The 26,864-nt window shown below is 35.4% G+C and overlaps 1 protein-coding gene across 2 annotated transcripts in view; it reads left to right on the top strand.

Moving 5' to 3' along the window:
• ADCY8 (adenylate cyclase 8) overlaps positions 1 to 26,864 on the top strand; it is a 364,885-nt gene that overhangs the window by 304,431 nt on the left and 33,590 nt on the right. For both annotated transcript variants that reach the window (XM_031947205.1, XM_031947204.1), the window contains one exon: positions 16,733 to 16,891. In XM_031947205.1, coding sequence (XP_031803065.1) covers positions 16,733 to 16,891 — 159 coding nt within the window. The remainder of the gene's footprint in view (positions 1 to 16,732; positions 16,892 to 26,864) is intronic.

Here is a 26,864-nt window from a genome sequence, read left to right as displayed (position 1 = left end):
CAACATAAGGAAACAACCATTTGAACTGACCAAAAGTAGATTGGGTTTACTTATAAGGTAAAGAGTAACATCTCAATTATGATATTCCAGTGAAGGCTGAATGGATACTTGATGGGAATATTTTAGAGAGTACTCCTTTTCAACTATAGTTTGGATCAGAATTTCTCTAAAGCCCTTTCCTATTTTTTCAAAACTTTGTTATTAAAACTAAATGAACTTTGCTATTTAAAAAACTCCCCAAATCGTTATCGTGAATTTTTCTAAAAAAGTTATGGAGGGTCAGGGCAAGCAGAAGCAACTATGTGATTAAGTCAAACCAAGAATTCCCTGGTTTTTATTCTAGAAAAAGAAAAGGGAGGGTGGAGGGTATGGTTCACCTAAGATGTTGTTAATTTGAGACAAATACACAATTAGTAACTGACTCCAAGCTCTACTTTACCTGGTAGATAAAATGATTTTTGTGCCTTATTAACTCCTATGCCTTAATTTTAGAGTAAGGCAATACATTAAAAATACCACATGATATGCAATGCCTTTTCCACATGACAGCACTCCAAATATTTGAGAAATATGACTATCTTTCCTACTAAGTTAGCTCTTCATTAAAGCACTGCAGTAAGACAATTTTGGATAGCCCACTAACTAGAAATTTGTGTCCTCCCTCCTCTTGTGCATTGTTTTCATTATTTGATTGTCAACTATTTGAGGATAAGGACCCTTTTTTTTTTTTTGAAATTGTATCTCCAGCACTTTGCACATAGTAGGCACTTAAAAAAGATTTCTTGGTTTATTTGATTGGGATAGGGATTAGACCTATGATGACCCAGGTGAGAAAACTCCTTCTTTCAATATAGGTTAGTACTTTATAATTCATGGTTTCAGAGGTTGTCTGGAACACTTAAAGGTCAAGTGCCTTCCCCCATTCATGGTGTGTCAAGAGCAGAACTTCAATGCAGGTTTCCAATCAGTTCTAATAATTAGAAAAATATTTTCATTTTATTTAAACCAACATTGGCCTCCTTGTTACTTCCATCCATTGCACCCAGATCTGTTTTCTGGGAAGAAGCAGAATGAGAATATGTCTATATTCTATAGTTAATCAAATAATTTTTCCCAAACAATTCTGTGACAAGGGTAGTATAGAAGCTACCATCTCTGTTTGACAGATAAGAAAACGATGGCTCACTAAGCATTTGTTAAGAACCTATCATGTGCGAAGCCATGGTTACTAAGTAGAAAACCAATGACCCAAATTTAAGTCTTCTCACATCAATATTCTTTCTAGTTAATAACCACATAATGTCCAATGCCTTTCCCACATGATAGAACTCCTAATATTGAAAAACATGATTATCTTTTCTGCTATCTCTTAATTAGGATTAATATCTCTAGTATCTTCAACCAGTCTCATATATAATTACCTACCCATATACACTCTTGCATAGCAATGGATCGCTTAAAATGTGGACCTCAGATATTTTAGCCTAAAATAATTTGGGGGCTTGGCATAAGTAATCAAAGCTTTATTTTTTTTTAATATGCTATAAGTTTTAAATACAATTCACAAAATTTCATTCCAAGAATTATTGTTAAATCCATTCCAGGTCAACATGTCTCTTTTGCTGTCTGTCTTTCTCTCATCAACCCCACATTCATGTCAAAAAAAGTATCAAAAGAAAGTAAAAGCTGAAATAGGAATATATCAGAGAGAAATTGCTATGGAAACAAGGAGAGGTAATGAACCCTGGTAGAAATTGGAAAGGGAAAAAAAACTATATTTTTTAAATAATTATTAAAAAGAAAAAAAAAACATGTTTTAAAATGTAGTCTATGAACAATGGTAAATGAGATTGAATGACAAGTTAGATGAGTAAATTATGGCTGATAAATACCATACAATGTGGTATGAAGATTGGAAATAAGAAACTTAATATGACATTTCTCTAGATGTCAATGAAAACCACCTTGCAAAGCTGGACAAAGCAGCTCCTTCCCTCTTTTCTTCCTTGCTCCTTTCCTTCTACTCTCCCTCCCTCTCTCCCTTCTTTCCTTCTTTTTTCCCTTCCTTCTTTTCTTCTTTCCTTCCTTCCAAAAGGCTCTTAGATCATTGGATTTCTATCCAATGGTGGAGAATAAGATACAAGAAGATTGGAAAGGTAAGAGGAGAATAGATTATGTAGAGATATATTAATTAAGAATGAAGGAGAAGATAGTAGCTGAAGGCAATTTAGTTATAGGAGATGAGGAAGAGGGGAGAAGTGAGAACTCATGGTAAATAGCTTCAATTTTTTCCTATAAATATAAGGCAAAATTCTCAGCTGAGAGAATGGGGGAATGGGGAGCCATGGAAAGTATGAAGAAAGATAAGAAGATTTAGGAGAAGTACTATGGAGATGGGGATAGTAAATTGATAATGGATTTATATAACATAAATTTGTAATGGACTAATAAGAATAATTATATGATTATTTTAAAATGTATTGCGATATTTTTAATAATATTCACAAAATTTTCATCCCAAAGAATTACAGTTAGATCTATGCCAGGTCAACCATATATGTTTATATATTTTCTCCCTTACTTTTCTCCCTCCTGCCTTTTCTCTTCTCTCCATCTGTCCACATAAGGAATCATATCCTCATCTGCAGGTGCTCCTCCCAAATGAATGCGTTTTGATCTCTGAAACATCACAAAATATCTTGGGGTTTACAAGCTAGGTTTTTTTGAAAACCATGCTTTAAAACTAAATCACTTAAACTTTTACTGATTGGTCAACAATAGGTCCCCTCCAGAACCTACCTTGATCAATGGTTGGGTTCTGATGTCTCAGAGTTAGTATTAATATCAGTTGCTTCTGTTTTGGTCAGAAACCCCAAAGATATTCCCTTCCCAGAAAGAATTTTTTTTTTTTTATTAGGTGAAAGAGCTGAAATTTTCTTACCAAACCTTAATCACTTAATGGTCATTACATCAAACAAATAGATCTGGGAAAGATCTTAAGCCCAGGCCAAGGTCCCCCACTGCATCCAGGACCATCTCCTCTCATCTTGACCTGCACCTTGCCCCTGGACCCAGATGGTTCCGGAGAAGAGATTGAGGATGGTAGGACCTTGCACAGCCCTCACCATTGAATATTCACTTGCAAGTCATAACATCACCTTCCTGATGTCATGGTCCTTTTCAAGAATGACTGACAAATAATATTTAAAAAACAAACTGAAAACTTTATTCTTAATTGTTTGCACAATTTGGGTATTTTTATTACAATTTTTCACACTTATTTTTAAAAATATTATCAATATCTTTTGTTTTTACTTCACCTTCACTTTCTAATATATTTTTTGTTCTTTGCCTATGTCATTCCCTATAACATAGGCAGCTAGGTGGCATAGTGGATGAACACTGGATCTGAAGTCAGAAAGATTTCTAAATCTAGTCTCAGACCTTTAGCTATGTGATATTGAGCAAATCAATTGAATTCTATTTTCTCAACTGTAAAATGGGGTAATAACAACACTTTCTTCACAAGGTGGTTCTACTTGCCACTTGCAAGCCCTCCCCAATCTCCATCTTTAATAATACCTCCCTTTGAAATTGTTTCTTGTTACATCTACCACTCAATCAAAATCCTGGTAGATGATATATATGTATGCCCAGATCACTCCCTTTCTTTCTTCAATGAGTTTGGTATATGGGACTCAGTTTTTCTCTCCTCTCCAAATCCTGCCCTCCTACTAAGGGACTTCAACATATTCACTCTTCCTTAAACACCCTGCATATTTATTTCTTCAAGCTACTATTCATGTCCCATGAGCTTCTCCTCCACCTTATGTCAGCTGCACACAACTGTGATCATACTTTGATCTCGTCATCTCAAGAATTCTGAAACACTCTTGTTCAATCTTTTATCTATTGACTTTTAATATCTCCCTCTGCCTTCCCTTACAAAACCTTACTCTTAGTACCATGTTCTCTAATTCCTTGATCTCTCAATTCTCTCTCAAATCATCTCCCACAATAACCATCCTTTCCTCTCCCTCTCCCCATCTTGACCTCTTGATGAATCAATTCATATCTCTAAACCTCCTTATCATATCCCTGATTATATACAGCCAATCCTCAATCTTGGATCACTCTCACCATTCACCACCATGTTCCCTCCTACCGAACAAAGACAGAGAAAACCATATAATCATTCTTAGTAGTTTTAGTAGTTTTTTATGTATTGTTTAATATATATGTATATATATATATATATTGGATTACTTGCCATCTGGGTTAGGGGCTGGAGAGAAGGGAGGGAGAAGAAAATATGGAACACAAAGTTTTGCAAGAGTGAATGTTGACAACTATTTATGCATATGTTTTAAAAATAAAAGCTTTGAAAAATTAAAAACAGAAAATAAAAACAAATTTATGTTATTTAACTCCAGGGATATCATTGCCACTAGGTAATCCTACCTCCTTTATCAATTCAATATCCATTCTCCACAGTAGTTCCAAATCTTCTCATCCTTTTCCATTCCCCCATTCTCTCAGCTGAGAACTTTGCCTCATTTTAAAAAAAATGAGGCCATTTATCATGAGTTCTCACTTCTCCCCTGTTCCTTAGCTCCTGTCATTTAAGTACCTTCTGCTACTATCTCCTCCTTCCTGACTATTTAACATGTTCCCTCATAACACAGCCCTCTCTTACCTTTCTAGTCTTCTTATATCTTATTCTCTATCTCATACATGGATAGAAATCCAATAATGCTGGCATTCTGATTGTTCCATGAATAAGACATTCCAGTCCTCAATTGTGGGCATTTTGTCCAGTTGTTCCTTGTACCTAGAATGCTTTCCCTCTTTTACTCCATCTACTAACTTTTCTGGCTTTGTTTAAGTCCCCATCTAAAATCCCTTCTAGAAGCCTTTCCTACACCCTCTTAATTTTAGTGTCTTACCACTGTTATTTATCCCCTATATGTTTTGTTCAGATTTGTTTACATATTGCCTCTCCCATTAGAGTGTAAGAAAGTGTTTTTACCTCCTTTTGTATCCACAGTGCTTAAGCATAGTATTTGATTCCTAGGAGGCACTTAATAAATGTTATTTTTAATTTATTAAGGATCAAATGACAAAAAAAAATATATAAAGTGCTTATATAGTGCAAGGTACATACTAGGCACCATACAAAATGCCTATTCCATATAAAAGAAGAAAGTAAAGGAGGAAAGGGGTTTCAACAAAACTAATTAACACAGCAACCTAATCTGACATGATATACAATGTTCTATATCCATAGAGCCTGGACTCTGCAAATAAGAGAAGAATATATATATTTTCTTTCCTCATTTTTAGGATCAAACCCAGTCACCATAATTATACAATGTTCAGAAGGTGTTTTAGTTGTTTTTCTTTCTACTTCTATTTATGTTGTTGTAATCATTATATATATATTGGGGATTTTTGGCAGTAATTTGTAACTCAATTTAAATTTAGCTAATGAGAAGATTGGGCCAAGTCTGAAAGTGAAAAATATTGCCAAAGAACTTGAAAAAGTAAAGTTAGAGGAAATAAGACTGTTGTTTTCATGTATCAGCTAAAGTAGAATATTGAATTAATTCAATACAATCTAGATAATTTAGACCAAATAACTTCCCGTTAATAATGAGTGCTATATATATTTCATAAAACTATTGAAGTCAAATCTTACTGCTGTCATTTGAGTTTCAGGGAACTTTTGAATAGTTATTTTATAAGTTATAGAGCTCTGATGATAATAGAGATAATTGAGATAATAGAGGCAGTTCTCTACTATCAGGAAAACCATGGACTCTTGAAAATCTTAAAATCATGATGATCCCTTATACACTGTAATTCTCTCAACTGAGTATAAAGTGCTTTCCTATGTATACACATAGTGAAAGAAGATAGAGATGTCATTATGTTTATTTGAGGATGAAACTGAGGTTCGTAGACATGAAATGATTTGCCCAAGATTAAACACAGCACATCATTTCAAGCATATATGCTTGCTTCCTTTCTTCCCAGGCCTTCCCATAATACCCGACTTATGGTCCCCCAAAATGATATGTAGGGTGACTTAAATGAGGAGTCAAAGATGACACCTAGAGTTCAAATCTGGGCAACTGGGAAGATGGTGGTACCCTTGAAAATAATTTAAAAAGTTTAGAAGAGGGAAGGATTCAAAAGAAAACAAAATTTTGAACTTGTTGACTTTAAGATGTCAATAGGACATCCAATTCAAGATGTCTAATAATCAGTTAGTTAGGTAAAATTGGATCTTGGGAGAAGGGAGGTGAGATAAATAAGTCTTCTGCATAGAGATGATAGTCAAATCCATGGGAACTGCTAAAATCATCAAATGAGGTTAGAGGGAAAATTTAAGATGAAGATCTAGGAAAAACCCTTGTGGACACCCATATTAAATGGGCAGGACCTATAGGAAAAGCTACCAAAAGAAACCAAAAAGAAAGGAGTGGTCAGAAAGGTAGAAACAGAACAAAAAGAGTCATATTAAGAAAACCTGGAGAAAAGAGAGTATCCAGAAAGGGATGATGGACAATGCCAAAAGTTTGGGCTGGGTTGGATTGGTTTGCATTACACTAACTTGGATTGGATGAGAGAAATTAAAAAGTGGGCTTTGATAACTTCAAAATAAAAGATGCTATATGATACAGGATAAGCAAAAACTAATAGGTGAAATACTGACTCTCGGAGTTAGAAGAGAAATTAGAGATCATTTAATTGAAACCTTACCTGAACCATGAATCTGCAATATCACATAGATGTTTAAACACTGCCCAAAGATGGGATATTCAATATTCCTTGTGGTATACCTTCTCATTGTTGCTGACATTGGCCCCAATTCTGCCTTCTGGAATCAAGTAGCATCAGAGGAATTCAGTTTCTGACTTTTCAGAAAAAAGAAATTTCTCCTTCTCTCAAAACCTTAATGAAACAGAATAAATATCATTTGTTAAATTGGTCAGTAATGTTATCAATAAGCCTATTTTGGGGGAAGAACTTAGCTATTCCTAAGAATAGGCCCTAAGAATAAGTCCAGCCAATTAACTAAAACAATGTGTTATCTAATTGTCTCACATACAACCTAATGAATTTATGAAAAATCTTGATATTGCAAGTGTTAGAGGTGGGGAAGGAGATGTCTAATAAATAGTAATAATAACATTTATCATTCCATAATGCTTTAAAGTTTGCAAAGAATTTTATAAATATTATCTCATTTCATCCTCACAGCAATCATAAGAGGTAAATTCTATTATAATCTCCATTTTATAGTTGAAGAAACTATGATAGGTAGAAATAAATGACTTTATCTTGGACATCCAAAGAGTAAGATTCTGATGTTGGATTTGAACTTTGGTCTTCTTGTCTCCATGTTTAGCACTGCGCCAGCATGATGTTCCTCTATAAAATCCCCAATTAATATCATTTAACTTTTTCTTAAACATCCCCATTGATGAGGAAACTAGTAAGTCTTGAGGAAATAAATTCTACTGTTTAATCAGTAAACCATCATTTATCATTTATTGTAGACATAGAATAGAGTACAAATAACAAAAAGAAAGTGTCCCTTCCCTCTAAGAGTTTTAACTTGGGAAGCAATAGACAAATGAATAGACGGACAAAACGATGAATGAATGAAGCCAAGGGACTTATCCTCCTCTTTTATCCACTAAGTGCCCCCCCACAACCAGTTAGAACAAGGCTCATTTGTTCATCACTCTGACTTCTAATGAAAAGCCTTAAGGCTTCCTTTGTAATAATTTTGGACTCATTAAACTCCAACACCAGCAAAATGTATTAAACTTTAGCTCATGTCTAATATCTCACCCAGAGGGGAATAGAAAAGTACTTATTATACAATAAGTATAAATACCTATCCCATACCAGATACTTAAGTATCTGGTATGAGATAGGTATTTATTTCCTACACATAAAAGAAATACTCAAGACAAAATTCTCACAAGTATGTATTGACAAACAAATTAAGTATCAGTACTAAGTACTATGTTATTATATTATGCTAGTACATTGATATTTACAGCCATCTAAACTTGAAACACTTTATAAAATTGCAGATTAAACATTTTACATTTCCCCTCAGCTCAGCATCATTTCCCTCAAAGCCTATATCTTCTGGTAAATCAGGCCAGGAGTGGGAAGATCTTCTCCAAGAGAGCTAGAGTAGATGCCAAAGGTCTTCCAAACTAAAGCCAGTACCAATAGAGGAACCAGAATATTCGTGTTTCTCAAATTCATAAGGTGGCCTTTGAGCTTGAATATATTCGTATCAGGATTAATACTTGTTCATCTAAGGTTAGGAAAAAAAGAAGACACACAGAAGAGGTAGCTCCAGTCCCAAGATCAGGCTCACCTAGGCAGGATAGTCTTTAATTACCGCATGCTCAAATGGCAGGCAGGATTAAAATGGGTAAGCTATACTTTGCTGACCCTTACAGGTGAGATCCTTATTACATGGAAAGTCCAAAGAAGAACCAAGGATAGAGCTGCACCCTTGTTTAAAAGTATAATACTCAATTCTTCCAAAGCACCAAGATTTTTCTAGACTGTACATGCACATAGCCTGATGGAAGCAGCCAAAGGTCTCATCATCTGCCACCAATCAAATGTATCAACATGTTGTGTTGATACATGTTCTATCCAGAATCAAGAAAGGCCATTTGACACACGCCTATTCATCTCTCCTTCTCCTGCTCCTTCTTGTTCCTCCTCTATTTCTTCTCTTTCTTCTCTCTTTCTCTTCTATATATATAGATAGAGAGGTAAATAGATATATGTATTTACATAAAATATGTATATCTATATACACATATATGTATATGACAGATAAATATATTTGTTATACATTTCTATATAAAATATTTAATATATAATTTATATATCATATATTTATACATATTCTATATATTTAATATACAGTTATAGCAGTGCTTTGTGCAAGTATAAACTGGATAGCATATAGATAGACAGACAGAAAGAAAGGTATAGATAGATAAGGATTTATTTATATATGTGTATATATGTATTCATATATATGCATATATATATATTGTTATGTGTCATGATTATGTACCTATGACTAAAATATACAAGGCAAAAACAAGTTTGGGAAAGGGGAATATTAGCATTGGAGGCAAGGGGGAACCAGGAAGAGTCTTATTAAAAAGATAACAGTTGAGCTTAACTTTGGATAAAACTAGGGATTCTTCAAGGCAGAAGTAACAAGGGAAATATCTTCCAGATATCTTAAGTCAGGTGATGAATACTGGTGAATAGCACAAATTCCATGATTGAGTTTTAAGCCTTTCAAAAATATTCCCAAAACCAGCTCAATTTTTGAATAATAAAAAATTAAAGCACTTTTTTGAGAATCTTAAAATTTTATTTAAAATCAGCATGAGTCAATAATTAAAAATAATGGTCTTAGTATAAAATACTAACTTCTTCTGAAACTCCCAACTTATGTCAGAGGTTCTCCATTCCCGCTCATCCAACCCAAAGCAACCAAATGTTGTGTCTATGTGAATAATCTTTGAGGGCAGGAATCTTGTCTTCTGACCCCTATATCATCTCTTAGAATTCAGAACAGGGGACTGTGAACATGGCATTCTTCAATGTGACTACTTTCAAAATTATCCAACAAGAAAAAAAAATCAGATTAGTTTTAGACTGATTGGAAAGAATACATATAATCCTAGGTTACCTAGATACTTTGCAAGAGCACTAGGAAATAATACAAATCTTACTATCCCAATTTTATACAGGAAGAAATCAAGATTTTAAGTGACAATCCATGACTAGTAACTGGCAGAATTAAAGCTTAAACCAAGGTCCTATCACTCCAAATCAGTTCAACAACCATTACTTCTAGACATTTCACCATCCCTGCCTCTTCCATGAAATCCTTGGTGATAATCAAGAAGAAAAAAAAAAAAAGATAATCAACTGGTCAGGGTTTTAAAGAAGATTCATTCAATCAATCAATCAACTAGCATTATTATTTACCTTTTTATGCCAGGAACTCTGCTAGGCACTGCACCGGGCAGATAAAAATAAAAGTCCCTACCTTCAAGGAGTTTACATTCTATCAAATGAGTAAACTAATGTCAACAATAAATGCTAATAATTTGTACTTTTCAGATTTTTTTTCCTATATAAGGAAAATGAGAGCCAAAGATGTTAGTTGTAGAGCTGGGGCTCTGTGCAAAGTTTAGTACCTCTCTGTCTTAAACAAATACCCCCTCTGAAGAAATGCATCATGCTCACTATCATCTAACTATAGCTTCTGCCAAGTTATTATTCATTGTATCCCATCCAGAACAGTCTTCCCACTCTTGTGCTTGTTACCTGCTACCCCTCTTTTCTTTTTGTGACTCATGTCTCTCTATTTTTATTAAAGTGCTTAATAATAACCATTGATCCTTCTTACGCAGAAGGATCAACTGTGAGCATATGTAATTAGAATTCTGCCAAGTCACCAAGGTAGTTATGTAACTCAATAATTGGGAAATTTCATCTAGTATCTGTGAAAGTGATATGCTAAATACTCCCACCTCCAAGGCAGGTGAGGGAAAGATCAAACTGAGAAGCAGCACAATTTGGTTACATTTCCAGCCTCACAGATGACTCACTCAAGAAGCCTTGGGTATGTCTGTGTATGAAGGGATCAAGGAGTGACAAGGAAGGAATCATCCTCTGCCCCACCCATTTACCATAGAAGGAGAATCTACTGCCATGAATTCCCATGGAATATGACAGGCACTAATGAGGTTGTTTACAAGACATTTTCAGGTCTCCTAAAGGAAAGAATAGGAATGGGTAGACTTCATAAGATGGAATACAGTGCCTTTTTGTGACCTTTTTCTAATATCGCTGATGTTTATAGGGGACTTGAGGCTTTCAATTTGAAGCCCTTATCTTATCCCCTTCTTTCCTTCCCAGCTTTTGAACTGAGTTAAAGTGTGCTCTTTCTCTGTCTCTGTCTCCATCTCTCTGTCTTTCTACCTGTTTCTGCCTCTCTTTATCTCTATTTCTCTTTGTCTTTCTCTCTCTTTGTCAATTTGTTTGTCTCTTCCTCTCTTCCCCTCTCCTTCTTCCTCCCCTTCTCCCTTCCTCTTCCCTTCCTCCTCTCCCTCCCCATTTCTTCTCCCTCCACCTTCCCCTACACTTTCCCTACCCCTCTCTCCCTCTTTTCCTCTCCCTCTTTTCCTCTCTCTCTCTCTCTCTCTCTCTCTCTCTCTCTCTCTCTCTCTCTCTTTCTCTCTCTCTCTCTCTCTCTCTCTTTCTCTCTCTCTCTCTCTCTTTCTCTCTCTCTCTGTCTCTCTTTCTCTTTCTCTTTCTCTGTCTCTTTCTTTCTCATATCTCTGTCTCTCCACCCATACTTCCCTCTCCCCAGCTAAGTAATATTGAAATAAGCCAAAAAAAAAAAAAAAAAGAGTGACCAGAAAACATAATAGAAATCCCAGAGAGCAAAGTAGACTTCTGAGCTCTTCTTGTAACTTGACCTAAGGGTATGAGAACTATATACCACATATCTTTATGAGAATAATAGCTCTAATTTATATAGGATTTTAGTATGAGAGTTAGTGCCTTCATTTTAAAGATAAGGAACCTAAACTTCATAGAATTGGGGCATCATAGGGATCACTAAGGCTTCTTAAACTAAAGTTCAAAGACTGCCAAAAGATCTATGAATAGATTTCAGGAGATCTGTGGATCAGGATGGGAAATACATACATGCTTATTGAGATTTACTTCTAAATAAATTTAGCATTTCCACAAATTATTTTAAAATATTATTCTGAGGAATCCATAGATTTAAGTAGATAGCCAAAGAAGTCCCAAGACACAGAAAATTCAGGCATTTTTTTATTTGACCCAATTCCCTTCATTTCACTGATTAGAAAATTGAGTTCCTCAGTAGGTAATTTCTCTTAATTCCCACATACCAAATATCACAGATAAGATTAGAATCCAGTCTAATTTGTCTGATTTTAAGTACAGAACTTTGTCTGTCATGCTGCTTGAACCCCAAAAGGGGCCTAGCTCACTTTAAACTCCTTAATGTTCAAGAGCTGATTATCTTTTACTTACTATTCATTTATTCTGAATTCTCTATATAAAATACTTTCTATTTCCAACATTTTTTCCCCAAATGTCATTGCTTTTGAGTTGTTAGATCATTACTTTTTTTTCAGAGAATTTTCTAATCTTCACAAAATTTTTCTAACATCTTGACATATTTTGTTTCACCAAATATTCCTAGAGAGATTATCCAGACACAGTGGAAAATAACAAAAAATCCCAATGTCAGAAATTCACATTTTTCTTAATGGTGTGCAGTGGAACCTTTGCATTTTTGTAGAAAATTGTCCCAGAACATTAAAATCTGATGCCAAGAGTATCATATCAGTGCAGTCAGCCTGCATTATAATTCAGTTACAATATCTGCTTATTTATATACCTTGAATGTAAATTATCTTATGCCTACTGAGTTTTTAAAATATATTTCCTTGGCTTAGAATTTCCTTGTGGAAAACAATCAGCCCCAGGAAGTCAAAGGGTCATAGATACATGACTAAAGAGAATATCAGAAGCCATCCAATCCAACCTCATTTTATAGTTGAGGAAATTGAGGACTAGCTAAATTAAGTAACTTGCCCACTCAACTAGTAAGTATCAGAACTAAGATTGAAACTTCAGTTCTCTGCCTTTGATCCCAATGCTCTTTCCATTGAAGTATCTCTCTCTATAGGATTTATCCTTATTTGTCCAATTAGAAGTGACGTTTGGACTAAGATAAAGCCCATTATCTTCCTCCAGTGATAGGAGTCAATTCAGCTAAGAATGAATTTATTGTCATCTGTTCAAGCCAAATGTCTTTGTAGTGAGGAGGCCCATTTTGTGGTACCCTGGTTCAAAAGTTGTTATGAGCCAGAACTTGAAACAAGGTGATAACTCAAGGGAGATGTTAGAATCCTAGTATTAACTCAATGGAACTGATACAATACTTATTGGTTCACACCTTAGAGCGAATCCTTACAAAGTAATAAGTCAGTTGCCTAATTTAGAATGGTACTTAGCAAATTCTCTAACTCACTAATGTATTTAAGTACTCATTGGAGTTCACAAGTGTGGGAGATTCACAAAGAAAAGTTTATGCTCTTGAAATAATAAAAAAAAATCATATGAAAAATTCTCCATTTATTCAATAAATCATTTGCAACTATCAGAATGATAAAGATGACAGAATAAAGAAAAATGGGAAATATTTGGGAACTACACTAATACACTGTTGGTGTAGCTATGAATTTGTACAGCCAAAAGTCACAAAATTTTACATATCTTTGAACCAGAAATTCTCCATTGCCCAAAATGCTTAAAGAAAGAGGAATGAGATTCATATATAAAATATTTTTACAATGATTTTTGTTGTAACAAAAACTTGAAATTAAAGGGCTGCCCAACAATTAAGGTATGATTGTTCAAATTATGATATATTAATATAATTGAATATTATTGTCTTATAAGAAATGACTGGTTCAGTTTAAAAAAAAACTGTTGTATGAATTGATGATAAATGAAATGAGCAGATAAGAGAGAACAAATTATCTAATAACACTAGGAGAAACAACTTCGAAAGATTTAACAATTCTGATCAAAATAATTATTATAACTCCTATAGACTCCCAAGGAAGCATGCTACCCACCTCTTGAAAGAAGGGCGATAAGACTGTTTTGAATAAGGCAAATGTTAGGATTTGTTTTGCTTAACTATGATACTTTTTATGAAAAATTTTCTTTGTTTTTGTTTTGGTTTGGTTTGGTTTAATTTGGTGAGGTGGAGGTTCAGGGCAGAGAAGGGAGCTAAAAAAAGAAAACAAGAAAGGAAAAAAGGCAAATGAAGCATTTTTAAATGAATATGTCAGAAGGAAAAGCAGATATTAAGGACAGCTTTGAAAGTTTGTAAAACTTTGAAAGCTATAACATTTATCAAGTGCTTTTTTTTAAAAAAGCAGACTATAAGTGACATAGATTTACATTTTTACTTATGATCCTTTTTTTCCCCTCTTCTGTTTTGCCTATGGAGATTTTTTTTTTTTGGATGTTTGTTAAATTCAGAATAATTTTTCTTCATGACAAAAATGATAGAAGTACAGAATTATAGAATTTCACAAGTAAAAGGGACTCTAGTCACCATCTAATCTAATTCTTTCCATGTTATATCTTTCTTTTACCTGACTACATATTTTTATTTAACTATATACTTATGTGAATGGATAAGAAACTGTAGGACACAGTGAAAAAAGAGGGATAAATCCTGAGTGAAGAAGTAGAAGGACAGAATTTCAAAGCTGGAAGGAAGCCATAATGGCTAAAATTTAGAAGTGGCCAATTGATACAGTGGGTATATCACTGGACCCTAAGTGGGGAAGAGTTGAGTTTAAATACAGTAGATATTTACTAGCCCTATGACCTTGGATAAGTCACTGCTTGGGTTGTTGAAAGGATCAAATGAGGTATTTTTAAAGCACTTATCACAGAACCTCACATATTTATTGTTGAGTAGATTGCTCTTATTCAACTCTGTGTCCTCATTTGAGTTTTCTTGGTAAATATAATGGAGTGGTTTGCTACATCCAGGGTTGCATATCTAATAAATATCTGGAGTTGGATTTGAATTCAGATCCAAATGACTCCAGGCCCAGTGCTCTATCTACTGAGCCAACTACTGTCCCTGCCTGGCATATAGTAAATACTTAATAAATGATTGCCTTTCTTCCTTTTGAACACTTGAATAATAGTGTAACTTATTAATAATTTGTTCTCATATCAAGAATAAATTTTCCATGTTTCATTGATGCCCATTTTGTCTAGTTCTGCTTTCTGGGGCACATAATAAAAATCTAAAACTTCTTCTACAAATCTGACTTTCTAAAAATTAAATAAGAGTTAACAAGGCCCTTGATTTGATAACATTCATTCAATAGCATTATTTAATTACCTACTGTGTACCAGACATTGTGCTAAACATTCAAAACACAAAGACTCCACCCCATGCCTCCCCACCCAAAATCAGTTCTTACCTTCAAGGAATTTACATTCTACTGGGGAAAACAATATTTTCACAGACAGATAAATACACAAAATATAAAAAGTAAATGGAAAGTAATTTCTGTGGTGTTAGGGTTCTAGCAGTCACCAAGATAGAAAAGTCCTTGTGGACAAGGTCAAATTTGTGTTAAATCTTGAAGGAGTCTGGAAATTCTTGGTGACAGAGGTGAGGAATGAGTGCATCCTAGGCAAGGATGACAGATAACCTGAACACAGGCCTGGAGAAGTATCTTCATTATCTTGTACCAAGAACAGCAAATGGGCCAGTCTGGTGGGACACAGAATTGATAAGGGAGAATCTGGACTTAAGCCTGAAAAAAAATGGAATTAGATTTCAAAAGACTTGAAATGCTACCCAGAGATGTTTGCCTTTATATTTAGGATTCAGGAGTAAAGACAGGGATAAAGGATAAGAGATCTCTATCTAGGAAATTCCCAAAGAGGCTTGAGTAGAATGCTATGGTCAGATCTATGTTTTGGGCATCTCAATTGAGTCTCTATGAAGAATAGGATAGAAAGGAGGGACCAAAAGGAGGTTGTTGCCATAGTCTGGGTAAGAAGTGATGCATTTTCGAGTCTGTGAGGCTAGGGAGAAAGCAATAGATTCAAAAAACATTGACTTAATAAGAGTTAAAAACAATGACAACAATAACAAAACAATTACTGATTTTGATTTCTGGTGCCTTTGGTAGAAATAAAAATTTTAGAAAGAGAAATGTGTTTGAATCAGTGAATAAATGAAAAGGAATATTTTAAAAATTGTAGTTGTGGTATTCTGAACTTAAAAAAAATAAACCAAGCATGGGGTGGGGGAGGGGAGGGAAGATTTCATGTGAAGCTGCAAATCTCTTATGTACAAACTTGCTATTCCTGTTAAATAATAAAGTTATAACTTTTTTCTTCCCCTACATTAGAAATAGGTACCATTAGACACAAATATATATATATATATATATATATATATATATATATACACACATAGATATGTAAAATCATTCTATCCATAGTTCTATTTATCAGTTCTTTCTTTGGATGCATTTCTATGAGAATTCAGAGGGCAGACCAGAATTAATGACTGAAAGTTATGGGAAATAAATTTCAGTTCAGTATAAGCAATAACTTCTAAACAATTCAAGTTTTCAAAAAATCAAATTTAAAAAAACAAAACAAAACAAAACAAAAACAAAAAAACAAGGAAGATCTTAGCCATTGGTGAGTTCTCCATCCCTGGAGATGATGCAGCAATATCTGAATGAACACTTGTTAGGAATGTTGTTGGAGGAATTCCTCCGTTGGGTTGAATTAAAGGCCAACTGTGAGATTATTTGATCCTGTGTCCCCCTTCCATTATAACACTGGAAGAGATTTTAAAAGGTAATCTATTCCAACCTTTTTCTGAAAAGATTGTAATCAAATTGAATATATATAAATTATACATCTAGTGGTGTAAAAAAGCCAGAGAAAGAAGTCGTGTCACCCTCCTACTTCAATGCCTAAGAATTCACATTATTTTCTTTTTGTGTCTATTCCTCTGTCTATCCCTTCCTTCCCTTAACACCCACAGCTGGAATATACAGCTCGCCTGGACTTCCTCTGGCGTGTCCAGGCCAAAGAGGAGATCAATGAGATGAAAGAACTGAGGGAGCACAATGAGAACATGCTTCGCAACATTCTGCCAAGTCACGTTGCTCGACATTTCTTAGAAAAGGACCGAGATAATGAAGTGAGTGCTTTCATATCTGGAAGGGATAGTGGTAAAGTTCAACCTATACTTGCATATTAATACCACTCAGAAAGAAAATTAATGTTGGTCTAAAAGAAAACAGAATGTGGGCAGGTGGAAGTTGAAACTGTTCCTATCTCACAGATTTTAGGTAGTCATGAATTATTCCTGTTCTATAAAATGTAAATTTTTTCAGAGCAGGAGTTTTGTTTTGGTTTTTTTTTTTTTTTTCCTAGTGGATAAAACTTTGATCTTGAAGTAAAAAAGACTTGATTTTAAATCCTTGCATCAGATACTGACTAGTCAGGGATCCTGGGCAACTTAAACTCTTAGTCTCAGTTTCCTTATCTGAAAAATGGAAATAGCAATAAGAACAATAACAATAATAATAAATATCTGATTGATAGGGTTATTCTAAGGATGAAATGAAATTTAATATGAGAAATATTTTATAAATCTTAAAATACTAACTAAATGTCATTGCTGTTGTTAAACCCTGGCTATCCTAGTTCTCAATACCAGTTATATTACATTCATTTTATCCCTCCAAAGATCCCTCCAAAGTAAAGAGAATCTTTGCTACTGCTAAAGGGATGTAGGGTGTTTAGGTTCTCTGAAAATGACTCCAAACTCCATTGATGGTATGTTTCAAATATGGGAAGGCTCTCTGTAACTCAGCTCTATTTAACTAGTAAATGTTTTTTGGCTTTTACAAAGAATATATACTTTAAAATGTATAACAATAAATATATAAACAGTTCATCTCAGTTCCCATAGAAAAGTTTTACATAAATATCCAAAACTCATGCTGGGCTTGAGTCCCAAGTTGCCTGATTTTTCAGGGCTTCCTTTCTTCACTGATCAATGCAGTATCCCATCTGCAATCATGGCTCCAAGGATCATTGTGGCTCAAACTCCCAGGACAGATGAGAATTGCTGCCCGTACCTGAACTAAAACAGAAAAACATCACACAACTCCAGACCCATTTATTTGAGCCATGGAAGAAAAGACATGGGGGAAAAGTATTTGTTCAGTTCATCATGCCTACCATAAGAGTGAACTAAGATGTTCACCATTTTGATAGCATCAGGAAAGCATGTGCAAGAATGTAAATCTGACTGGTCAGTTGGTTGTTGTCCTTCCTTCTTGAAGAGGACCAAAATGACATTACTGTTATAATCAAGTTACATGTCCGACTGTGGCCAATCAGATCAATATGAGTTCTGAGTGCTCTCTGCCACAGGTTGGACACAAATAGTGCCTATGAACATTTGGGCTGGACTCCCTAACTTTACACATCTCACATTTCTCCTGAGCTACTTCAATTCCATTTTGTTCATAGAGCACAGCACCTTCTTTGATGAGGGTACACCATGCTGGACAATCCTGTGCCAGTGTCTCCCATGTCACACAATCAATTCTAAAGTTCTCAAGAGAGACCTCGACACTGTCCTTGTATTGCTTTTTCTGATCATCTTGTGAACACTTGCCCTCTGAATTTTCTATAAAAGTTTTTTTGGCAAGTATACCTTTGGCATTTGAACAATGTGACCAGCCAGTGTATCTGAGCACTAGAACTGGGGTGTTTGGAAGTTTAGTTCTAGGAAGGACCTCAGTGTCTGCTATCTTATCCTGCCAGGTGATCTTCAGAATCTTCCTAAGACAATTCCAATGGAAATGGCTCAGTTTCTTGGCATGGCACTAGTACACTAAACACACTAATGGTAAATTCTTTAATTTGAAAAGGCTACAAGCCAAAACTAAAGTGGAATAGTATTGGTGCATGATCTTTTGTTGGCAAATGATTGTGCACTCAATGCAGTTGCCAAAGTTGAGATGCAGCAACACAGTATGGATCAATTCTCTGCTGCTTTTGATAATTTTGACCTAACAATTAAGACCAACAAAACACAAGTCCTCCATCAATCAGCACCATACCATCCAAATGTGGGACCATCATTTACAGCAAATGGAGAAGTTTTGAATGCTGGGGATAAATTCACTTATTTTAGAACTAGATTTTACAGGAATGTCTGCATTGATAATAACATTGACACACACATTGTCAGAGCGAGCTCTGAGGGAAATTGTGGGAGAGAAAAGGGATTAGATTGACTACTAAACTGAATGTCTACAGAGCCATTGTGCTGACCTTATTGTGGTATGCCTGTGAAACCTGGACGGTATACGAGTATCATACCAGGAAACTGAAATTTAATCATTCAATGTGATCATGTTTAAAGACACAGCCTATTCTAGCTACACAGGCCATCCAAAAAATGTTATTCTTACCTATAATGAGTAAGCATGGAAAAGCAAGGTTTTCAGATACCGCAGATAATAGGTGATTGAAGCATATACCAAGTATAATACAAGTTCCTTTAGAATTATTATTTGTGCTTTGAATCTTAAAGATGCTTTTTTTTTTAATTTTTTAGCAAATTTGATTTATTTTTTGTTTTTGTTTTGGTGGAAAGAGGAAAGGATATGGTATTTTATTAGTATAGGGAGTTTACGGGGGAACTGAGTGGTTTATTGACTTGCCTGGGGCTACACAACATACAAGACTTAAATTCAGGTCTCCTGAACTCCAAGACCAGATCTTTACCCCCTGTGCATCAAATACAGTATCCAAATAGAAACTGGAAAGTCTTCCCAGATGGAGATGGTACCTAGATTGAGTCTTGAAATTAGACAAGGATTTCACTGGACAGAGATAAGGAGGGTGGACATTCTAGAGATATCAGATGGTGACATGAAAGAAGAATTCTGGACCCAAAATCACGAAGATCTCAGTTGAAATCCAGTTAGGTGCTTCCTAGCTATGTGAACCTGAACAAGCAGTGATTTACCTCTGTTTGTCTTGCTTCATACTAATAGTACCTAATATGTAGAATTGCTGTTATGTGGAACAAATGAGAGAAAATTTGCAAAAGTACATAAAATGCCTGGTACATGGTAGGTACCAAATAAATGCCTATTTTCTTCCTTATCTTCCCCTTCAGAGAAGGATGGTCTGGATAAAAGTGAAAAGGAAAAAGAATATAGAATGAAATGAGACAGTCATTGTTTGCAACAGAGTATATATATATATATATATATATATATATATATATATTCAATAAGATATCTTGGAAAGGTAGGTTAGAGGCAGATTAGAGACTTTCTTAAATGCCATAAAAAAGAATTTGTACTTTATCCTGTGAGCAATCAGAATTGAAACAAGAAAGTGAAATGGATAGATCTGGGCAATATGAAGATAATCTTAGCAGCTTTATGAAGAATGAATTGGAGCAAAAGATGCTGGAGACAGGGAAATCATTTAGAAGGTTACCACAATAATATGAATTGAAGGGTAAAGGAATCCTGAACCAAAATGGTGGCAGTGGGAATCAAGAATCCAAAACAAATAACAGAGACATTTTCAAGTAGCAGCCATAGAACTTGACAACTATTCCTAGGTTGTTGGTATGGAAGCTTCTATTACTTCATTCATTCCTTTACACAGCAAGCCCTTATGGAACCCTATTCTGTACCAGGCTCTCTGCTAGTCACTAGGTTGTAAAGTCAAAAATGGAATAGTCTCTGGCCTTTTGAGAGAGACTGTGGAGGTAGAATCAACAGGATTTGGCAACTGATTGGATATTGGGGGGAGGGTAAATGGGGGGAAAAAACCTCTAACTGTGAATGACTAGAAAAATGTCTGTATCCTCCACAGAAAAGGGAAAGTTGGAGAAGGGGCTGAATTTGTGAAGCAAAATAAAATAATGTATGTATTGCCATTTTGAAAACTATGGCATAAATGAACAAGATTATGCAAGATATTTTTCATCCATAGTTTTTATTACTTTTTTCTTTCAATTTTTTATTTTACTTACACACCAGGGGGCAAAAAAAGTATTTCTGCATACACAGCAAATCACACACACAAATAAAGGATTATATGTGAGACTTTGAATCCAAATTTCCTCCTCCTTATTTTCATAAGTATATAATAATACATTCTAAACATTTCTTTCAGAATTGTCCTGCCTATCTTTGCTTCCATCATAATTTCCCTGTTTTTTCTGTTTCAGTGGTCTTTTTTTTTCTTTCTTCTTTCATCTATAAAATAAATCAGTGAAGGAAATGGTAAAGCATTCCAAGTATCTTTGCCTAGAAAACCCCAAACAGGTTCACAAAGAATCAGAAATAACAGAATAAGCCTTTTTTTTTTAATGTCTATGATATAGGGCTTTTCCTTTTGGCATTATTGTAGATGTCCTCTGGTTCTAATAGCTTTAGACAATTTTCCTTGTATTCTTTCTTAACATAAAATGCCCAAATTTCTTTTCTTATCATAGTTTTGAAGAGTCCAATTAGTCTTAAATTATCTTTCCCTCATCCTTTTTTTCCAGTCTGATGTGTCTGATGTCAGATATCTTACATTTTCCTCTATTTTTTGATCTTGTGATTTTTTTTCATGCTATTTCCATTTTATCTATTCTAATTTCCAAGGAGTGCATTACTTGGGTAAGATTTACCACTTTCTCTTATAGACTGCCTATTCTCCTTCCAGTTTTTTTCCTTCAGAGCATTTATTAATTTTTTTTTACTCTCTTGCTTCTTTTCTTCTAGATATTCATGTAATTCTTGTAGATCTCTTTTTTTCTTTTCCCCTGACTTACCATTTGAGTTGTTGCAAAGTCACTCTTTCTTTGAAGAATTTGCAATACTTTTTGATACTTGCAATGTGTTTTTTTTTTATTATTATTATTACTACTTTCTCAACTCTTTAGTTTTAATTCCTGATTTGGAGTTTTTTGGATCAGGCTCCACTCTCCCCACATTTAATGCATCCTCCCACAGCACTATTGATCCTACTTAATTTTATCCTCCCTACTCTGGGTTTTTTGACTGGCCTCCCACCTCGAAGAGTCAGCTTTCCTCCCTATTCCCCCACCTAAATCTTTGAGGTTCAGATTACTGAATCTTCAGGGAAGACTATGGCTTCTTGGGATAGAAGACTCTCAGAGCATTCTCCATCTGAGCTTTAACATTCAGTACTGCCATGCTTCTCTATTACATACTGTACCTATAATGGTAGTACCTACAGTAGTTGATACTGCTCTCCGAGAACCTTTGCTATATGTTTTCAAACACTCTGAGACTTTTTCACAAGCAGTTTTTCTCTTTCAAAGCTGTGAAATTGGCCAAAAACACAAGGGTAGAATGCACTTGCATTCTTGTGTGGACTAGAAAATTCTTGTGTGGACTTCTCTAGTAGCTTTGGGAATCTGTGGACTTGCTTGCTTGCAGAGGTATTGGCTCTCCTTTTTAATTGCTTTTGGACTACTGCCTGACTTTTTGGACAGTCCCATGTTGGGGGGAGAAATTAACTTATGGTGGTTACTCATGGATTTCTTGACCATTATGAAATCTGATATGAATTTCAGGTTTTTGCTAGAATTAGTTTGGGTAAACTGGGCAGTCTGTGTCCATTCAGGCAGCCATTTTAGCTGGAAATTATAAACATTTCAGACAAGGATTATGGCATTTAAAATATTTGACATCATCTTGTCTGACCCTTTAATTTTATAGATGAGAAAATTGAGGCTGACAAAGGAGAAGTAACTGTCTAAAGTCATAAATGTATTTAATGGCAGAGATAGGACCAGAATGCAGAGCCCCTAATTCCTAATGGGGCTCGCTTTTTTTTTTCACAGTATCTTCAATGAAAGATAGGATGATGCTTAGGTGTGTGGGGGGAGGGGGGAAGAGAGAGAGAGAGATAGACAGACACAGACAGAGAGATAGGCAGGCAGGCAGGCACAGAAACAGAGAGACAGAGACTGAGAAATAGGCAGAGAGAGACAGAAAGACACACAGAGAGAGACAGAAACAGAGACAGACAGACAGAAACAGAGACAGACAGACAGAAACAGATTGACAGAGATAGAAAGAGAAATATAGACAGAACCAAAGAGACAGAGACAGGGAGAGACAAAAAGTGAGACAGAGAGAGAAACAGAAAGACAAGGAGAGAAACAGAAACAACAGAGAGGAAGAGTGAGTGACCAGTTCTTTTTAGTATAAGAAGTGACAACATCTGTTCTCAGAAGGTGAAGTGGGGAGTTAGCAAGGGGTGACTAGAGGGAATGAATGGAGAAGTTAGCCAGCTTCCTGACTGAGGTTGACACTTCATTATATGATTATTTTGTGGAAGCCTCAGTGTCAAATGCAGTTATGTTCAAATATGCAATATAAAAAGTATGTCCCAGAACCAATTGCAAATTCTTTTTGGTTCACAGATTTCAAAGTATCTCTCCAAAATTCTGCTTCCATTTCCTGCAATAGTAAAATTGGGCTTCATACCTACAGTTATTCAACTCTCAAAGTCTGTCTCCATGAATTTTCATTGACTATCCCCTATTCCTGTAGTGCTCACACTATCCATTTCTGCCCCCTAGTCTTCCTGGAATCCTTCAAGTCCTATATAAAATTCTATCTTCTTCAACCTCTTTAATACTTTGATACTTGGAAATTGCTTTCATGTTATCCTCTATTTTGTTGTATGTGCTTGTTTTTGCATTGTTTCCTCCATTACAGTATGAGTTCCTTTAGGGTTGGAACTATTTTGGTGTGGTTTTGTCTTCCCCCCCCCCCCCAATAATCAGCAGAGTGCTTTACACAGCATGCTTTTAATAAAGGCTTGCTGACTTCATTACAATCATCTTATTCTCAGGAAACTGTAGACTGACTAGATTGGCTGGTACCAAAGGAGGATACCATAGGGAGTGGGGGAGAAAGGCAGGGAATATGCTGTGCCTTATTTGGGAGTCTCCTCCTCTCTTCCCCATTTATTAGGTTCTGTAGGATGCTATTTTACCTCATCAACCTTATCCCTAATGAATGGCATGTTGGGGTTCCCATCAGCTTAATTTAACAAATATGTAATAAAAAATCTTGCATTTTCAGAGCACCCTGCTAGGTTCCAAATGAAATTAACATTTTAAATGAGATCCAGTCCTTATCATAGTATAAGGAAATGAGTGCTGAATTTGCAGTAAGAAGATCTGGATTTAAGTCCATTCAGGCCCCCTTACTTCCAAAATGACCTTGAGCAAAACACTTAATTTCACTGACTTGGTTTTCTCATCTATAAAATAGAGAATTAGATTAGAAAACCCTTAAGGTCCTTCCAAATCTATGATACAATGAATATAAACATATCAGGGAAAGATAGGATACTTTGCATTAAATAGGACTTTACATTCACTGATAGTCTGGGGAGGGGGAATGATGCAAGACTGGGGAAAAGCTAAGTGACAGATATAGGAAAGAAGCCAATATTTCTAGACATTGGCTTAACACCGGAAGTATTTTATAAGTGTCCAAGGCCTTCTCTTGAAAGCCCACTTACTCTCTCTCCTAGGTTTCTCTGTCCTGGTTTCTATTTAGCTGTCTGTCTATAGGACTATATTTCTGATCCTCAGAGAGGATACTTGAAAAGCACCTACTTTAGGAATCTGGATCTTCATAATTAGGACTTGTTGTGGAGGAGTATGCATACATGTGTGTATGCATGTTTGAAGATGGCAGGATGGATAGCACAGGACTTCCATGACCAGAACTTCCATTTTAGATCTAAAAAAAAGATTTTTAGACTTTTAGTCACAATAATGCCCATTTACTCAAACCCTCATTCTAGCTTCATGCTTCCTTTGCTGCTGCTGCTGTAAATCAGATATAAACCCTAGAAAAGTGGGTTAGAAGATTTGTGGCTTCAGTTCTTCAGCATTTACAAGGCTATGCTTATGGCTCTTTGCTTTCCAGCAAGGGCATTTTCTATAGGGATTATACCTGGGGGAGATTTATGAATGAAATGGTAGCAGCAGCAGCTGGCGGACTTTGAAATAATCCTATGATTTAGAGCTGGCCACCAGGCTCATTCCCTTGCTCTCCAAAAATGATTCTCTAAGCATGTACCCTAATCATCCCCTGGCAGATTTGTTTTGTTCTCTCTTGCTAACATGCTTGGACTGCCAGAGGCTCTGACGTGGGCTGGGTCAGCCATTTTCTCCAGCTGCTTCCCTCTCATAAGATTAGGCTTAAAAACTGCTTGTCTGGCTAGCCACAGAATGAATGCTACAGTTTACGTGACAGTTCACTATGTAATGCTATCATGGATCCCTGACCTAGTTCAGGGACTACCTGAGGAGGCCAAAACTATTTTATTTGATCTTTATCCTTCCATAAAAGCATCATGGTAGAGTGAATACCTTGACCTTGGAGCCAGGAAGACCTGGCTTTGCCCTATTATATTTATATGAAACCTGGGCTGGTCACTTAATTTTCCTTTGCTTCAGGCAACTCTTGAGGATTTTAATTTGCAGAGAACCAATGTTGATAGAGCCAGTTTTCTCATCTGGGTTTTCCTGTATCAGTAAAAGCATAAGTCTAGTCCCTATGTTCTAACCCAATTTAGTTCCTCCATCCCTCTACACTGGATCCCCTCCATCAGAACTTGGTGCCTGGCCTGCCCAGCACCACCTGTATCCCATTTTAAATATTCACAATCCATGGATGGGAGGCTTTCCATGGATTCTACAAGTCTTTGGCATCTTTTACTTTTTTTCATCCCTATCTGTTTTTCAGCTTATTTTCCACTGTCTTCCCCTAAGCTCTCTTTCCTTTGAAATCATTGAGTATCAATCTAATTTGGAGGGTCTTACCAAGTCCTTCATAGAATTTCTATAGCTCCTCATCTTCTGCAAAAGATGTTAACCCCAAAGTTACAGTGAATCCTAAGAACAATCACTGGATACTCCATGAAATGATGCTTCTTGTTGCCTTTGGATAAGCACAAACACCAACTCCATCAGTTTCTTTATTTCCCTCTCCAGGAAAAGACTATGGACCATCCTCCCATTTAGATACAACTTCTGTTTGTCCTCTAGTTCCATTTATTCTAAGAATGTCAAATTTTCTGTGATTCAGTTCTTAAAATAATATGTTTATTTGTTGGTCATTAGAGAAAGATCTCACAACTAGAATATCAACAGTTAAGGTAATGTTTAGAAATGGTCTAAAAACTATGATTTCTGGGATCACTGCAGAAGTAGAATGGAGAAGTGAGAACCATCATTTTGTATTCTTTCATGGGTTGCCATAGTCTAAGCATATAGTGGCCAAGTTTTTGAAAATAAGACTCTCTAGAAGTAGTCTGAGGTTCCCAAAACAGCTACTGTCTTCTCACTTCTCATCACATTTAATGCCTTCCCAACCAGGTAGAATGTTCTAATTTCAATTTCCCAACATGGTTTTCTATACTCCAGTGTGCTTTCCATGTCAGTAAGAACCTTCATAGGAGGTCTTCTGTAGAAAATATTAATAATAATATTATTAACCATTATTACATAAAAGCCAAGAATTTGTTTAAAAACACAAAATCTTTTTTCTGAAAAGCAAATTATACTAGAAACCTTATTGATCTTATTATTTATCCAATCTTTATATTACTAGAGTTACATATAGTATAAATATCAAATCAACTGGTAAATCATAAACATATGGTGTCTTATCTTCCACCCTCTTAAATATCTTTTAAACTTGAAAAAGGGACTCAATTTGGTCTGAACATATGATTTATTTATTACATTCTTTTTAGAAGAATAAGGGAACCATGAGTAGCGTAAGATTTGGGCTTCAGAATGATGGGAACAGGTCGGGATTTATGGCTTCTCTCACTATACAGAACAATATGTATTTCTGTAGGAAAAAAATGTAACTTTCATTAAACAAAAAAAGAGGTAGCCTGAGATCCCCTTTGCAAGACAATATCCCCCTAAGATATTCTTAATTAAACTATAATGAACATGTTATGGCCTGCATCCTAGGGCTCAATACTGGCCTGGATGACACTGATCACTCAAAAACAGTAAAAGAAACTCAGCTAGCCATTAATTCCCAGGAAATTCCCTGCACCAAGGT

This window comes from Sarcophilus harrisii, chromosome 1 (assembly GCF_902635505.1).
Source record: "Sarcophilus harrisii chromosome 1, mSarHar1.11, whole genome shotgun sequence".
In the NCBI taxonomy this organism is placed as follows: Eukaryota; Metazoa; Chordata; class Mammalia; order Dasyuromorphia; family Dasyuridae; genus Sarcophilus; species Sarcophilus harrisii.
The sequence above is the reverse complement of the archived record's forward strand: the minus strand, read 5'-3'. Positions and strand labels throughout refer to the sequence as shown.